The 17,455-nt window shown below is 32.7% G+C and overlaps 3 protein-coding genes across 5 annotated transcripts; 2 read left to right on the top strand and 1 right to left on the bottom strand.

The window, feature by feature from the left end:
• Positions 1 to 772: 772 nt before the first annotated feature.
• On the top strand, positions 773 to 7,611 carry LOC125830807 (thioredoxin H2-like). 3 transcript variants are annotated; one of them, XM_049509981.1, is made up of 3 exons: positions 773 to 972; positions 1,387 to 1,509; positions 1,819 to 1,959. In XM_049509981.1, the coding sequence occupies exons 1-3, from the start codon at positions 829 to 831 to the stop codon at positions 1,957 to 1,959; spliced, it is 408 nt and encodes a 135-aa protein (XP_049365938.1). In that variant the 5' UTR covers positions 773 to 828. The 3 variants fall into 3 exon arrangements, with proteins under 3 accessions (XP_049365938.1, XP_049365939.1, XP_049365940.1); XM_049509982.1 differs by lacking the exons at positions 1,387 to 1,509; positions 1,819 to 1,959 and adding exons at positions 6,875 to 6,997; positions 7,219 to 7,611 and having other exon boundaries at positions 801 to 972; XM_049509983.1 differs by lacking the exons at positions 773 to 972; positions 1,387 to 1,509; positions 1,819 to 1,959 and adding exons at positions 5,991 to 6,213; positions 6,875 to 6,997; positions 7,219 to 7,611.
• A 4,898-nt stretch (positions 7,612 to 12,509) lies between these two features.
• Positions 12,510 to 13,521, top strand: LOC125830806 (thioredoxin H2-like). Its single transcript, XM_049509980.1, has 3 exons — positions 12,510 to 12,773; positions 12,932 to 13,054; positions 13,164 to 13,521. Exons 1-3 carry the CDS (start codon positions 12,630 to 12,632, stop codon positions 13,302 to 13,304), a joined length of 408 nt encoding a protein of 135 aa, XP_049365937.1. The 5' UTR covers positions 12,510 to 12,629; the 3' UTR covers positions 13,305 to 13,521.
• A 432-nt stretch (positions 13,522 to 13,953) lies between these two features.
• LOC125830799 (uncharacterized) lies at positions 13,954 to 17,168 on the bottom strand. The gene is made up of 2 exons (XM_049509974.1): positions 16,600 to 17,168; positions 13,954 to 14,520 (listed from the first exon to the last, which is right to left on the bottom strand). The coding sequence occupies exons 1-2, from the start codon at positions 17,085 to 17,087 to the stop codon at positions 14,073 to 14,075; spliced, it is 936 nt and encodes a 311-aa protein (XP_049365931.1). The 5' UTR covers positions 17,088 to 17,168; the 3' UTR covers positions 13,954 to 14,072.
• Positions 17,169 to 17,455: the final 287 nt, after the last annotated feature.

Genomic DNA, 17,455 nt, shown 5'->3' with positions numbered 1-17,455 from the left:
TTCAAATGAACTAAAAATCTAACCAATGATCCAAACCACTCCCAAGCCTCTCAAGACCCCTGCAAAACATTTGATGATGTCATAAATGTTGGGTATTTGCCTTGAGTCTTTTTTAACCATAAATAGGTTTTTCTTTTTTCTAAAAGGAAAACATAAAGTCTCCATACTTGGCTAGTCCTTTTCTTGTAGGAAATCGCTTAGGACTCTATAAATAGAGTCTCGTTCCTTCTAACTTAATCAACATTCACAATGTAATCCTGGGGGTTTTGAGTGTTTTGTTTAGGGGAGAATTTATGGGACACAAGTTATCACTTGTGTGAACCTCTTTCTATTCCAAGTGAATTGTGTGATGTTAGTTCTCTCGATATTTTGTACTCTCAAATTTATATAGTGTTTTGATCATCTCCTCTTATGGACGTACGTTGATTGATTGAACCACGTTAAACATGTGTTTTTTTAGTATATTTCTCGTTTGTCTCCTTACTCATGAACTTTTGAGTATGCTTTGCTAGCTTCCGCATCATACCTAATTATTTCAGTCCTAAGAATAAACTACCCTGCATTAGAAATATTGGACCAAACCACCAATACCAAAAGCCATAGCAAAATAGCATCAAATCTCTCTTTGTATAATAATGGCTACATAATTGAGGAGCATATTCTGTTGTTTTTACATTTGAAAAAGCAACACAATTTAGTACATCATCTTCCAATATAAAAAGGGTCCAAACAAAACTTTGAATTCCAACATCAGGCCAAAGAAAATCTATCAAAAACCATAAGTTGAAGAGCAAAAAATCTTTTACTCCAAAAAACTAAAAAAAAAAAATGGGTGCTAACTACTCAACTACTTTGCCTGAAGCTCATAATATGCCAACCACACCACAATTCAAGAAGTCTCAAGTCATTGCTTTCCACTCTTCAACAAAATGGAAGCTCCATTTTGATTCTTTGAAAGATACAAACAAATTGGTAACCATTTTGCAACAACTAATTCTCTAATGATATCGTGTATTTATTGTTTTAAGTTACCTATACCGTCAATATAAGAAATTTTTACCCCATCAGGCCACCATTACCTATTGTAGCAAGATAACAAACCCCGCATTATAAGGAGACTTACATGTAGATATCCTTTAGATGATCTTTTACATTGAAGGTGTATATATAACTAAACTCCTTTAAATAATATATACAAATTGTGTTTAAAGAAACTTATGTTATCATTCTATCTCAACATGTTATAGCAAGTAACTTGTCTTATTTCGCATCTAAATATGTAATTCTTATAATGTAAACATATATTTTAAACTATTAGTATATAAAAGTTATACTCATTGTAAAGGGTACTCTAATCATTAGGTTCTTTTGCTATGTTGTTTCTAGGTTGTTATTGACTTCACAGCTACATGGTGTGGTCCTTGCAAATATATGGAACCAGTTCTTACTGACTTTGCTGCAAAATATACAGATGTTGAGTTTGTCAAGATTGATGTTGATGAATTGGATGTATAAATTCTTAACATCACAATCCTTTTCTATATTTTTCATACTCGTCGAGTTTATTTCTCATATGGTCATTCAACTAATAGTTATTATCTCAGAAAGTCACTTTTTTGACTTTCTGAGATAATAACTATTATTGAGTGATCGACCATCTTAGAAATCAATCTCATACTCATCTAACGTCTCAAATCTTCGTTGAATTGTATACAGGATGTGACTTTCTGAGATAATAACTATTAGTTGAGTGATCGACCATTTTAGATCAATATCATATTCGTCTAACGTCTCAAGTCTTCGTTGAATTGTATACAGGATGTAACTCAGGAATATGGGGTTCAATCGATGCCAACGTTCGTGCTGATAAGGAAAGGGAAGGTTGTTGACAAGATTGTGGGAGCAGATAAAGATGGACTAAAGATGAAAATTGAGAAACACAAAGCTATGTTCATCTAAGCAAATTAACCAAAGTGTGCAATAAATGTTTGAGCAGAGTTTGCTGGAATGACACTTACCCTGTAGAATAAAACTTCATATCTTTATAACATTTTGATTGAGAGAACTTAGCAGTAAACTTCACATTCAAGAGGCTGATTAAAGCACTACTGTTACACATTTACTTGGTTTGAACAAGTGTATTAATTCTGAGTTTTGTGTTCTTATAATGTCTTTTTCCAAATCCAACATCCTATAGTCATACAAGCGAATCTAGAATTTGAATTTTATGAGTTCAAACGGTTCAAAATAAAATCAAAACCGATAATTCAAACCAAAAATAAGTTATTGGTTTATCGATAATGGATTATTGATTTAGCGATTTTGATAACGGTTGATTTGTTTATTATCGGGTTATTGGTACCGATACCCGATAGTAAATTAATAGATTATATTTATACCATTCAGTATATAATGTTTTAGACTTAGGGTTTAGTTTCATACTTTTATTTCTGAATGTCTCAAACTCTGGGTTATTCTACAATATGTCACTGTTTGCTTTGAGCAAGATGTGATCTGTCAACTGATCATATGCATGGTCATTTGATTTGTCACCTTGTTTCTAAGTGATTTTTAATGATTTTTTTGTGTGTCAAATCTTAATGGTTAAATTGATAACCCAACTGATAACGATCAATAATCGATAAATCAATAACCAATAAGTCAATATCTTATTGGTTCTATAACGGTTTAACATATATGATCTACAAACAAATAACTGCTAAGTCAAACCGATAAACTCCAAAATAGAACCAGAGCAACCGATACACAACCCTAGTTCAACATAACACTAATCTTACTAATCAATTGCATTATTGGGTTCGAAATTTAATATTGTTACATACTTAGCAGATTTTTTAACACAAAAACAAAATTTGAGTCAAAACTACTGAATTCATCTAAACTCATACTTCATACTTCATACTTCATCCGCTTCAATTTATTTGTCTGGTTTTAATTAGATGTGTAATTTAAGAAAGTAAAAAATACTTTTAAATTTTATAGTGTAAAACTAAAATTACGTAAAATGTATCAAAATATTTTTTAATCTATCTTGTGGTTTTAAAGATGCTACATCAAAAATTGAGATTAACGAGTTACCAAAAAGAAAAAAAGATATTCTTTTTTAAATGAACTAATAAGAAAACTAAGATAGAAAAATTGAAATGAGAAAATCTTGATTCCTTACTCCTCCCCAGCTCCTCAAACCTCATAAATATAAAAGTTGTTCAAGACTTTTTTATACAATCATGATAAATAAATACAATAAATTATATGTAACACCTTTATGATTTGACTTATTTTAAGTCCGCTATATATCAAAAGGAATTAAAATGAAAACGAGAATATGCTTGAGAAATGGAGCTTTAGAAGTTTCCCTTTTAATAAAGAAAATGAAAATTGTATATATAATATGTAAAAAGAAAATCTATCACCTAATTTTTTACTTGTTTAGATTGATCTCTTTTTCTAGAATGTTAAAGCAATTCAGGAGAATATAAAAAACAACTTTAATAGAGTCATTTAAGAAATAATTAGGAACATTGTTACATAAGAGATGAGTAAAACTTTTCACTAGATTCCTCTATCACCATCTATAAAAACGTATTTGAAAACTCACATATAATTAGATTTAGATATAATTTGATATAATTATACAATTTTGACATATAATTACTATTATTCTAAAAGAGCAGTAAAAGCTCTCGGTATTTCTTCCATCACCACCTATAAAAACATATTTGAATATTTTGAGTAAATTTTATGGGGTTATTTCTTTTTTGTTATTTAATTTATTAATATACTATCTTCCGCATGATACCAAAATTATTTCGGTCCTTACGACATGAATCTTTAATTTGGATGAACTTGAAACGACATAGATGGAAGAGTTATTCTTAGCACCCACAACTCAATATAAGAAACTGAGGAACCACATTCCCTCAACTTTGGTTCAATTAATTAAATGATTTACATGATATTTTTCATGACAAATATTTTTGTTGTACCTAAAGGACCACAATGGAACAGATGTTAAGAAAGTGGCAGACTTCACTTTATAATTCAATTGGAAATATTCTCTTCACCAAAATTTGTTCCTTGATAATTATGAGTTATATATATATATGAAGTTGTAATTGAATTGCACACTATTTTCATTGCAAAATTTTCTAGCGAAAATGTCTTCTAGATGCTTTTTTTGTGCACAAGTACAATTATATATTCTAACAAGACAGCTTTAAACAATTTATATATATATATATATATATAAAATTCTATGAATTCGTTTTATCTGAAAGTTTAAACCGTTAAAGATATTCTTTTATTTATTTAGGTCCTCAATAATTCCTAGCTTGTGTTAAAAGGCGGATTCAGGATTTTAACTTCATGAGTTTCAAATTTTAGAACATGCATAACAATTATTAAGTTCATAATAGATTATTTCTATCTATTAAGGGAACTTTTAAAACACAATTACATATTTTGAACGGAAGTTATTGAATTATGTTGAATTAGTAAGATACGGTTTAGATCCGCCCTTGGTTGTGTTTGGGTGCATCAAATGGGCGCAGCGGACAAATTTACCTTAAAGTTATCGGGGTAACTAAACTCAGTATTTTTTATACGACTAATTCATAGAAGGTTAAATCCGTTAAGTTTTAATCCTAGATCCCCGACGAATGTTAATTATTGAAATCTCAATTTCTATTTATTTATTTTTTAGCTATTTTAATTGGTGATTTTAGTTTCAGATTCAATGAATTTACTTTTTAGGGCCATAATTTTGCATGATATATATAAGAATAGAATCTATCATTTTCTAGTACGAAATGCTATCCAACTTTCCCCTAATTAAAATTGAAACTTTATGCTATTTTCCATCTTGTAATCGTATTCCTATTTTCAAAATAATATCAACCAATACTATAGAGAACATTGTTTCTATCACCAGTAATAATATTCTAAAATATTACTACAATTGTTAATAGATATAATGTTCCTATTATTTACAGATATAAAATTACTAGATGAAGAATATAACTAATAAAGTAGCTGTATGTACTAATAAACAACTTTTTCCCAGGTTGACATTATGGTAAAAAGTAAAAACTTACCTGTTCACCCAAAGTCAATACATGCATGTCATGTGTTTGAATTACAGTGGAGTGATGATTTTTATCAAGGAAACATGATTTAAAATCTGAAAAAGTAAACATACGAAAAAGTTGAACAGGGTGACATATACTATGTATACATAAAAGATAATTGTAACTATGTATCAACAATATTTTCTACGAAATAGGGTTCAGATAAACCCCTTAAGTCCTTACTAGCTTCGCCCCTGCTTGAATAATATACTATTTTTACTTTATCAATTATTAATTAAATCATTTAATCATAGTAAGTTATACTCCTATTTTAATTTGTTTGTCTTATTTTTCTTTTTAGTCTATTAATAGATAAAGAATGTCTCTTTTTCTTTTTGACAATTTTTTAACTTCAACTTTCCACAAGACATGTTCAAAACCACAATATCATAGAACATTTTGATACATTCTACATATCTTTAGTTTAAGACAACAGATTCAAAAGTCTACCTAACTTTCTTATACTCCGTACCAAGTTAAAATCAGCCAAATAAATTAAATAATTTCGACATCTTCCCGTTGTTATCTTCTTGGTGACCTCAATAGCGTAATATTATGTTATATTGTCAGCGTATAAAATTTAAAACACATTAGAATAAAGTGATAGTGACACTAAATTGGAAATATTGGACCAAAGGACCTTTACCAATTAAACAAAAAAGCAATTTAGCATCAAAATCTTTAATTTTTTATATAAAAAAAAAATGTAATGGTCGACCTAATGAACATATTCTATACTCATTTATAAGTTATTTTTACATTTAAAGAAAGAAAAATTTGTACATCAGCAACCTCTATAAATAGGGTCTTTGCAAAACTCTAAGCTCCAACATATCAAATATAAAAAATAACCTCTTAAAAATTAGAAGTTAAAAAAGAGGGAAAATCTTTTTTTTTTTAAAAAAAAAAAACTTGAAGAAAAATGGGTGGTTATTACTACCCAACATGGCCTGAATTTAACAAGAAGCCAATCACACCACAAATCAAGGGGTCTCAAGTCATTTCTTTCCACTCTTCAACAAAATGGAAGCTCCATTTTGATTCTTTGAAAGATACAAACAAATTGGTAATGATCATTTTACACTATATATCACATGTTGTAGAGCCCGTTTCGATTAACTGATGGTAAATAGTTGATAAGCTTTTTAAGAGTTGAAAATCATTTGAAAGTGTTTGAAACTGATTTTATAAATAAATAGTTAAGTATTTAGATAGAAGTGTTGAAACTGGTAACTATTTTGATTCTTTGAAAGATATAAGCAAATTCGTAATCATTTTCACACTATCACTCTATTTTAACAAATTGTAGAGCCTGTTTTGCTTAGCTGATAGTAAATAGCTGATAAGCTTTAAGTGCTAAAAATCATTTTAAGTGTTTGAGATTGATTTTATAAATTAACAATTAAGTATTTGGATAGAAGTGCTCAAACTAGTAACTGTTTTGATTATTTGAAAGATACAAACAAATTGGTAATCATTTTTACACTATCACTATATTTTAACCTATTGTAGGGCCTGTTTTCATGAGCTAATGGTAAATAGCTGATAAGCTTTAAAGTGCTGACGCTTGACAATCATTTTTAAATATTGAAACTGATCTTATAAATAAACAGTTACGTATTTAGATAGAAGTGCAGAAACCGATAACCACTTTGGTTCTTTGAAAGATACAAAGAAATTGTAAATTATTATATGGTACTAATCATTTGCCCTGTTTGATCTACTAGGTTGTTATTGACTTCACAGCTACATGGTGTGGTCCTTGCAAAAACATGGATCCAACTATCAATGACTTTGCTTCCAAATATACAGATGTTGAGTTTGTCAAGATTGATGTTGATGAATTAGTTGTACGACTTCTTTAACTTCACAATCCTTTTCTTTTTTTCTAGTTTAATTTCTATAAATTGACGTATTTACACATTCAGGTCCACTTATAAGATAATTACAAGCAAACCTCTATAATAAACATCACAATGTTGTAAAAAAAAAAGATTTATAACATCAGTGCATATATCTTAAATCCTTTTCAATGATACTAATTGCTCGAATCTTGGACGATTGGAAACAGGATGTAGCTCTGGAACACGAGGTTCAAGCTATGCCAACGTTCACGTTGATGAAGAGAGGGAAGGTTGTTGACAAGATTGTTGGAGCAGATAAAGATGGACTAAAGATGAAAATTGAGAAATACAAAGCTAACTTAGACTAAGCAAACCAAAGGGAAATACAAAGGAATGACACTTCCTGTGTTGAATAAAATTCATGTCTTTGCATGAATTTTCAAGTGGATGATATCGATCGAGTGGTCTCAGTTATGATTTTTTAACTGATACAACTAGCGGTGTATTCATCTCAAGTTCTTGTTCAGTTCTGATTGTGAAATTTCAAAGAGGCTGACTAAAGCACTATTTTTTGTTACATTTATATTTGAATAAGAAAATGTCTCTGTTTTTTGTGTTCATATGTCTTTTCCATAAAAAAGTATATTTGATATGATCAATAAATGCAAGTAAAATACATGTAGTCAGAGCAACTTTGAGGTTTGACAATGTCACGTCCCGAGCCTACACCCTGGACGGGACTGGCACTCAAGATCCATTGTTGGCCCAAGCGAATCCTTGGTCTGGCTTACTTACTCAGCGGAAGACTTTAAACATTAAGAAAAGAACTCAAATGCAAGATAACTCAACTGTCTCAAACTAAACTCATAATGTTTTAGAAATAAACATTTAACTTAGCCAATGTGGCAACTCAAAACTGAACATAAGTCAATAACAAGATAAAGACAAATGAACTATCTGATTGTCTATCTATGAAGCCTCTAATAACTGAGATGGATGTCGGGACAATACCCACGACATCCTAATGAACTAAATACTGAAAAGCAATAAAAATGATCCTCCGAAAAGCAAGGAGGCTCACCACAAGATTCTGAGTGCTCAACTGGATCAACGAGGCGCTGGATGCTGATCCTGATTACCTGCGTCTGCATCATAATAAGATGCACAGTACATTGAATGTACGAGTATGCGAGTTGGAATGCTAAACACAACTTAAGCTTGAAAGAATCTGAAAGGAACACTTACCTTGGCTTTACTCAACTCCTGAATAACTCAACTCAATACAAAGCAATAAAAACATATGCAATATATAGAAAGCCTTTAAAATAGTAGAAAGTAACTTAGTTCGTTAAAGAAAATGTAATAACAAACTCAACTTTACTCATATAATAATGTAATATAGTTTATGTGGGAGTTTCTCTAACCGACAACCACCACTACGAGCCTAAGTGGTGATACAACGTCTTGCCCACGTTGCCAGAACTGTCTTATACTTTCCTGTCATATAGAACGCTTAACTTAGTGGATCCACTAGCTTATGCTAAAAGCATCTTAAGGAGTCATCTAAAAAATATGATCCTTTACTACCCATGATGACTACATGATTTATGGAGACTTGAGTTAATATGAACTCTCATCCCCATATCGGTGCTCAATACTACTCCCAAAATATACTTAGCTCATATGTTTTTAAAACAAACTTCTTTCTTTGGTTTGAGATAATTACTCAACAACTTAGCTTAAAAGCTCTCTTGGAATCGAAGTTCCCTTTCTTGCTAAAATGTGAAAATATTTTAAACTCTTTGGGAATACATAGTCCCCATATACTTCTTTACAGAAATGAACTTCAAACATTACTCTTTACTCTTTACTCAACTTGAACTTTAAGTCTTAAAACAAAGTTAAAAGCATTTGCAAACGACTTCTTGAAAAGACTCTAAGAACTTCCTGGACTTGACTCTTAACTTTCCTTGAATTTGAATTTATGGATTCAAGGTTATGATTCATATTTCTGGATGATTTCTAGATGGTTTAGAAGTCATTTAGAGTTGTTAGAATCAATAGGAAGTGTTAAAACACTTTAGAAAGACTTAAACTGACTGAATGACGAAAAACTGGTGAAAAACGACAATCTGAGCGCATCCCGAGCACGCCGCGCCAGCCCCCCACTTTCTGGGGCTCTTTTTGGGCGCACTGTAGGCGCGCCGCCCCAGCCTCTCTGGCGCTATGGGGGCGCGACGCGCCTGGCCCTCCCCAGAGATCTCGTTTTCTGATCCTAAATCGTTTTAATTCAAATTTTTTTCTCAAATTCACTTTAGATTCATGTACCCAAATCATATACACAAAATCTAACCCAAACAACTCAAGGAAACAACACTTTAACATCAAGAAACTCCTTAATCCCAACTTATATTCAAGAACGAAATCAATTCAAGAACAATTATCAAGAACATCAAATTCTCAATCTTTTTAGGACGAAAATACGTTGAATTAAACATGTTTGGCGTGTGGGTGAACTAACTCAACTCTATGTGATCTCACATACCTTGTAGGATCAATTCCTTGGTGAAATCCACAAGCAAAATCGAGTGTTCTTGGCGAAATCCACAACCAAAATCGATCGTTCTTGGCGAATCTTGCTTTTCCTCTTCTCCTTTCTCTTCTTTTCTCTTTTCTCCAAGCCCTAGTGTATTTTGGTAAAAGCATAAACTGATCTAATTCTTATTGGACCCTAACTTAATTACCAAAAACGAAATAAAATAATTGGGCAAGGAAAAGACCAAACTATCCTTTCAAAATCCGGATTGGACTTTCCTTATTCCAAAACCCAATTTCCAAAGGGCATAACTCATTCATACGAACTCAGAATCGTGCAAACTCAGTGGCGTTGGAAAGATCATCCCAAGAGCTTTCCTACCATATCTGGAAGTACCTCTAACTCATCCTAAGCTAGAAGTTATGGCCGTTTGAAGTTGGCGAAAACTCAACTTATTCTAACTTAACAAAATTTCCAGATTTTCATTCTTTCCAAAAATGACTATTTCCAGTTATTAGCTTTTTCCTAGTTATTTCAAATTGCGAGATGTTATAGACAAATACATAAAAGTTTGCAAGATGTCCACTCCCGAATAGGTCTGCAGTGCGCAATTCAAATTTTGTCGGAGTTCCAATGCAGGTTTCGAATACTAGGTGGGAAACCAAAAAAAGAAAAAGTTTGCAAAATGTCAAACAGAATTACAAGGAGAATATGTAATTTGTTAATTGGAAGTAATTTTGTAACTGGTCAGTAGTGCGCAATTTAAATTTAGTTGGAGCTCCAATGCAAGTTTTAAATACCAGGGGAAACAAATAAAATGGTTGCAAGATGTCAAACAAAATTAAAAGGAGAATATGTAATTTGTTAATTGGAAGTAATTTGTAACTTTTCTTCTCAAACAGAAGGTATTTATGTTTGTGCATTGTTAAATTGCTTTCTAGCTTTATATGGAGGAGCAGTGTCTTGAAAATCATCTAAACAGACGTGTATTGTCACTTTATAATGAAGTCTGAATTTATAGCTTTAGACAAGGCTGGTGAAAAAGTTGAATGGTTTTGAGATATTTTAAAAGACATTTCATTTTTGCTCAAACCGTTCACTCATATATGCATACATTGTGATAGTCAAGCTACAAAAGAAAGGGCTAGAAGCGTTATATGTGACGGAAAATCTCGTCACATACAATAAAGACATAATATTGTTACATAACTGCTCTCTAGTGAAATTATCACTACTAACTATGTAAAGCCAAAAAATAATGTGTCAGATCTAACACAAAAGGCCTACTAGAGAGATGGTTGAAAAATTATCAAAGAGAATGGGACTATTGCCAAGGACAAGTGATTGTGGCGGTGACTCTACCATCTAGACCATCTAGAAGACTGTATATCCCAAAATCTAGGTTCAAGAAATTCAAACAAAGTCATTGATGACTGTTCAACATTATAAAAAAAAAAACCTTTAGTCCATTCTCGTGGTGAGACAATATTCAATAGTAAGGATAAAGTGTTAAGAGTTTTTAATGTTTTTTAAGTTTGATATAATACATATCAATTAGTGTATCAACATCAGTGGCGGATTCAAAATTTTCATTTAGGAGGTTCGAAAAATAAAAATACAACGTGAAAGATTGGTTCTAAAACTAAATGAAGAGAAGGTAAAAAAAATAAAATGACCACAGTGGGATTTGATCCTTGACGTGAGGGTCAAAATCTAATGAAGATCTACCACTACACTACAACTTACTTCTTGTTCATGAGGGGGTTCAAAATTGTTATATCTACATAAATTTACCTTATAATTACAACGTAATTTTTTGCCGAGGGGGTTCGGGTGAACCCCCAGAGACCACGTGGGTCCGCCCCTGATCAACATGATGACACATTTAGGAATCACTTATATAAGTGTGAAGTGTAAAGTGTAAATCGCTTCAAGGAGAATTTTGTAAAACTAATTCTCTACGCACTTATGAACCGAATAGTGTTCATCGATGAAATTAACAAAATAGTGAGAACTAAATATGGTTAAAGAGTTAATTGTGTAGCTTATGTTGTCTACGTATACACCAAAACTCGACAATTCAAATATATCGACTGATTGAGTATATCTGATATATGTTTCACTACGAAAAGTTCAAAAAAAAACTTACTTATTCAAATGCAATTAATCTTTACTTACGAATCACAGTTTGTTATTCCTGTTTTTCATCAAATAGTCATTCTCCATTTACGTAGTGGATTGTTGGGCTTTAAAAAGTGTAATTGGGAAATGAAGTATTCTTCTGAAAAGACACAAAGAGACGTGATGTAATTTGAATAACACATTTTCACATTTAATGGGTTGTGACTTTTTCTAGGGATTGTGACTTTTACGATGAATTGTCATTTTTCCGATGGATTGTGAATTTCTTTAATAGGACATACGTTCATACTACTCTTTGTTGGTTGTAGCCTGCAAATAGAGGGGTTCTCTCTGATTTTTCTACATTAATTTTTTTGAACTTCTTCTGCATATTTTCTTACAAACAAAAATATAAAAACGGTGTTGATTTGTTACTTATTTTGAGTTGGACGAAGTTATTGACGTTTGAGGTATCACTACACCAATACATTGATTTTATCTAGGGAGGAAGCAATCCATAACCTGGAGTATGGACTAAAGAAGGAATAAAGAAGGAACAAGTGACACCATCTACCCTTTATTTTAACTCCTCAAGTTATTTCAAGATAACAGGAATCAATACTTGAACAAACATTGTTTCCACCAATAGCAGCAACATTTGACTTCTTAAAGATGATAATAAAGTAATAATAATAAACAACTTTGTTGCAGGGTGAAAAATACAGAGTGAGAATAAAGTGGTAAAGATCCTGCATTAGTAATACTGAAAAAAAGAACCAACAGAAACAAAAGACACATAGCATCAAATCTTCAAATATATGATGGAATGATCAACACAACTCATAATGAACATATTCTCTATTGAATTTTAAGTTTCTTTTATATCATTAACCAATATAAAAAGGGGTCCCTGCAAGACTCTAAGCTCAACAACAATCCAACGATAATCTTTCGAAAACCAGAAGAGCAAGTTTGAAGAAAATGGGTGCTAACTACTCATCAACTTGGCATGAAACTCATAATATGCCAATCACACCACAAATCAAGAGGTCTCAAGTCATTGCTTTCCACTCTTCAACAAAATGGAAGCTCCATTTTGATTCTTTGAAAAATACAAACAAACTGGTAACCATTAACTGTGCACAAGACTATCACTGTATTTAGTCGTCTTTTGAGTGACCTGATAGTGTAAAAAAATTGTTACTTGTGTCATAGATGTCATTGTATGTATATTAGAGACCAGATGTACTAATCATTGGTATCTTTTGCTCTGTTTCTACTAGATTGTTATTGACTTCACAGCTACATGGTGTGGTCCTTGCAAATACATGGAACCAGTTCTTAACGACTTTGCTGCTAAATATACAGACGTTGAGTTTGTCAAGATTGATGTCGATGAGCTGGATGTATATACTCTTATTATCTTTAACTTCACAACCCTTTTCTTTTTTCCCTACACTTCTGGTATTTATACGGATACTAATTTCTTCTAAATCTTGGATGAACTGTAAACAGGATGTAGCTCAAGAATATGGAGTTCAAGCAATGCCAACGTTCGTACTGATAAAGAAGGGCAAGGTAGTTGACAAGATTGTTGGAGCAGACAAGGATGGGCTACAGAAGAAGATTCAGAAACACAAAGCTATCTACGTCTAAACAAACCAAAAGGCAGTTATGTCATGAGCAGAGTTTACTCGACGATAGGTGTCTCTGTAGAATAAATGTCATATCTGTGTCACTAAGAACTTGTTGTGAGTATAGTAAAATCCAAACAGGCTGATTTAAGCACTAATATTGGTATATTTGATATGAATAAGTAAAAGGTATTTCAGGTTTCTGTGTACATAGAATGTCTAATATTCATCGGTGTATCCTATGCCCCTGAACTCCACATTAGAATATAAAATATGAAAATACTAAAGTATCTTTGACATTGTCATACGACGTCTTTATCATGGAGAATCAATATAATGATAAAGATAAATGAGTGTAAGTAAAAGACATTTAGTCAGAGCACCTTGGAGTAAACCTGTCATCCGGATGGAGTTAGCTGACGAGGAGATAAATGAAAAATCTCCGAAGGAGAGATTTCGTCCATACCAATTCCAAAAAGCACCAAGGCAATATATTCATCAAAGGTCTGCCATAGATGGAATACACAATTAGAACATAGTGCCACTACTCACAACTACAATACTTGATATTTAGCATCCACCTCCAAATCAAACAACACAGCTCTTAAACTACTTACTCCTTTTACATCCAACAAAAGAAAATGCAAGCAGCTACAGAAGTAGCTACATTAGCATCCTTAAGATTATATCCTAATATGCACAATTTCATTTCTACAGAAAGGAGGCTAAATATTTACATTCCGCAGCAACTCCAAGATAGTGTTAGTGACACCTTAAGTTGAACATAGGACTAGTCAATGCTCCTGCATAGCACCCTTCTGAGATCAGATTTCTGATCTGCATTTAGCCTTGATGGAAATTTTATGTCAAACTTGATCTTCAGATTCCCTTTTTTGCCACGTTCCTTTGATATTGGCATTCCCTCATTTTGGATTATCAGCTCCTGTCCTGGTTTGACAATCTCTTTGATTGGTATTGTGAGTTCCCTTCCGTCCAAAGTAGTCAAGCTGATAGTTTTTCCAGTGAGAGCATCTAGTAAAGATATTTTCTGATTCATGACTAGATCATTTCCATCCCTCTTGAAGAGAGCATGTGGCTTTTCATCTATCACAAAAATGAGATCACCAGGGGCAGCTCCATATTCATAGTCCCCTTTCTCTGGAAAAGTTATTTTTGTGCCTTTCTTCCAACCTGGTTTGATGTGTATTGCTAAGACCTCTTCAACAGTTGTTGGCTTACTGCAAAAACAAATTCACACATGTAATAAAAGTGATTACAATAGGACTTGAGGTTAGAGCCACTGAGTGGAATAATGGAGTGAAACTTCATAATTAAAAACATTCATGGTTTGTAGTCCGCATATTCCCAAAACTCAATCATCAATCTTTGCCATTACTTTGCTACCCCACCGCTCACCTTGACCCTCCAAAAAAAAAGAACTATTGCTTTCAGTAGCTAAAAGTTTTGCCTCCCATTAACTAAAGCTTTTAATGTAGTTTTATCATTGCACAAGGGAATCAAAACACTGAGAATGATCAATCAGCATACCAAGGTGATCATAAGCTCTATCTGTAAGGAAAATGGGCATTAAACTTTGCTCAACACTAAATTTAGTTCATGAGGTGAGGATTACCAAAGACCATACACACACAAAACTAGACATTTGGAGTGTGGACAATATAACATTGGGTAAAACAATAATAAGGATAGGGTTGGCTCAAATACCATGAAAAAAATGGAATTTAGGCCTGACTTAACACTAAAAACTAGCTTACGATGTGAGACTATATAAGGAGACAACAAGTCATTCTCCTCAATCGATATGAGACAATTAATATTTTGGACAGGGGAATTGTAAACCGAGATCAATCTACCTCCCGGCGACCATAAATAAGCATTAAGCACAGGGACTTTGATATACATCTGCAAACTGGCCTGGGTTTAAGAGCTTTTGATCCTTAACAGAAAGAATTGCCATGTATTTTCTCTAAAAACATCACATGTCTTTTTCAACCTTTAAGACTTATTAAGTAACAAAGAAATGACAGAATTACTGTTTTGTCAATGTACGAATGGAGGATGTGCAAAAGCACAAGAGTTAACAAAATAAATATCTAGTACACTCAATTAGCTGAAAAACATTTGGTCAAGATGCATTTAAGACATTTAATCTCACTTAAAGATATTTTTGTAAGTGATGGACACAGAAATAACTTTGCATTAGGTTGACAGCTAGCTTGTCAGTACAAATTGAAGAGAACTTCTAGTATCACAGAGCCAAATTATTGAGTAATGAAATGATATGGGTCCAATCAGAGTGAATGGGTATTGATCCTTTAGCCAGTCTCAACTACTATAGTTGTTGTGAAAATAGTTTTCAACCACTAAAATTAAAAAATATGAAGTTGATTACTTTACCCTAGTGAGTTTCATCTTTCAGAACAAAAACTTAACACTAACATAGGATAATGATCCTATTTCATCCTCAATTCATACATTGGGTGGACTCTCCAAAAACGCTGCCGCACCCGTGTCAGATTCTCTAAAATATACTGACTATTATTTGGAGTATCTAACACGCACCCATTGACATTTTGAAGAGTCCGAGCAACATAGCTCAATTCTATCAAATAGGTTTTTGCTGCAACACCAAGGTGTTCTAACCTTTCAGTCAGTTCAAACCATGTTCTTTATAGCTATGTCAAGCAAGATACTAGCTGATACACATTGGGATGTCAAAGAGCTATCAAACTTCTACCATACTCCACCAAGGACGCGGTTTGAAAACAGAAATTGGAACTTTTGTCCATTGAACCAGGTAGCAGAGTGAATCTTGACCATTAAACATCAATGAATCTATAACCATAGAAGCATAAAGGACCTCAGTTTCGCCGAAACACCCAAAAAAGTCATACACAATTCAGCTGTTAGCAAATTCAGCAATTGAAAAGCATTTAACTTCTATCCTCCAGAGTTCAAACAAATACCAAAACACCTACTTTTTTTGCTACCAAATTTGCATTCAATCTCAGCAATTTGATGATTAAAAATGAAAATTTGTTCCAGCTACAGAACAATTTTGATTCAGAAAGTACAATAATCTCAGTCAATACCTCAGAAGAAAAGTAAATTAACTTTTTGCTTCAGAAAAAGGAAATTGACTAAAATTAAACAAAGTCATGCTTCATTAAAAAAATATTTTAATTTTTCGAATTCATCAATGATATTTAATATAGGAACAAAGATGTGCAATTACGTATTCAACGATGACGCACAAAAATACTTGTAAATATGCGTATAATATAAGGTATACCTACCCAGAATCATCAAGAAGAATCCTTGAAATCTTCATTTTCCTTCTAGATCCTTTGTAAAGCTCCTCCAAGCTACACGGAAGTTTATTCTCCACCGGCGCCGCTTTCCGACCAACTCCGGCACCAGAACCACTACTAAACCCCTCCGATCCACCAAAAATCTCAGCAAAAATATCCTCCGCATCACGCGTATTGAATCTAAACCCTCTACCATTACCAGTCCCACTACCAGCACTAGTCGGCGACGCCGAAGCAAATTGACCAGACTTCAACGCATCCTCACCGTACAAATCATAGATCTGACGCTTCTGAGGATCACTAAGCACATCATACGCCTCAGAAATCTGCTTGAATTTCGCTTCTGCTTCCTTATTGTTCTGACTATTCTTATCCGGATGCCATTTCATCGCTAATCTCTTGTACGATCTCTTTAAATCTTCTTCACTCGCATTCCTAGAAACTTTCAGTAAGTTATAGTAATCAACTCCCATTGTAGCTTGCCGTCGGAAAAATCACCACCGGCGGTCGTGAAATGCGCAAGGTAGATGAAATGATTGATGTTGAGCTAAGATACACCTGAGTGAGATAAAGAGAATTGGAGATTTTTTATATTCGAATTTTGTTAAAATGACTGCGCTGTTACAGAATGATAATGACTAGCCTTTTTCCAAAGGGATAAAGCAGACTGACATAAAAAGAAGTGATGGAAGAATCATGCTACATTATAGCCTTTTTTATACAATATTTTAAAAAAAAATAACTTTTATTAAAGTGTGGAGGTCAAATTAATTAAGCATTTTCTTTTTTGTAATTTGAATACATGAGATAAGCCTATGATGTTTCAAACATATGACGAGGA

This window comes from Solanum verrucosum, unplaced genomic scaffold (assembly GCF_900185275.1).
Source record: "Solanum verrucosum unplaced genomic scaffold, falcon-dt-bn FXZP01000154.1, whole genome shotgun sequence".
Classification (NCBI taxonomy): domain Eukaryota; kingdom Viridiplantae; phylum Streptophyta; class Magnoliopsida; order Solanales; family Solanaceae; genus Solanum; species Solanum verrucosum.
This window is presented reverse-complemented; position numbering and strand designations above follow the sequence as displayed.

What these genes read in the sequence shown, in the direction of transcription:
- LOC125830807 (XM_049509982.1), top strand. Translation starts at nt 829, where the DNA reads ATGGGTGCTAACTACTCAACTACTTTGCCTGAAGCTCATAATATGCCA. An exon ending in TGAAAGATACAAACAAATTG is followed by an intron (nt 973 to 6,874) that starts GTAACCATTTTG and finishes TTGATCTACTAG; the next exon opens with GTTGTTATTGACTTCACAGC. An exon ending in TTGATGTTGATGAATTAGTT is followed by an intron (nt 6,998 to 7,218) that starts GTACGACTTCTT and finishes GATTGGAAACAG; the next exon opens with GATGTAGCTCTGGAACACGA.
- LOC125830799 (XM_049509974.1), bottom strand. Translation starts at nt 17,087, where the DNA reads ATGGGAGTTGATTACTATAACTTACTGAAAGTTTCTAGGAATGCGAGT. An exon ending in ATTCTTCTTGATGATTCTGG is followed by an intron (nt 14,521 to 16,599) that starts GTAGGTATACCT and finishes TTGTTTTTGCAG; the next exon opens with TAAGCCAACAACTGTTGAAG.
- LOC125830806 (XM_049509980.1), top strand. Translation starts at nt 12,630, where the DNA reads ATGGGTGCTAACTACTCATCAACTTGGCATGAAACTCATAATATGCCA. An exon ending in TGAAAAATACAAACAAACTG is followed by an intron (nt 12,774 to 12,931) that starts GTAACCATTAAC and finishes TGTTTCTACTAG; the next exon opens with ATTGTTATTGACTTCACAGC. An exon ending in TTGATGTCGATGAGCTGGAT is followed by an intron (nt 13,055 to 13,163) that starts GTATATACTCTT and finishes AACTGTAAACAG; the next exon opens with GATGTAGCTCAAGAATATGG.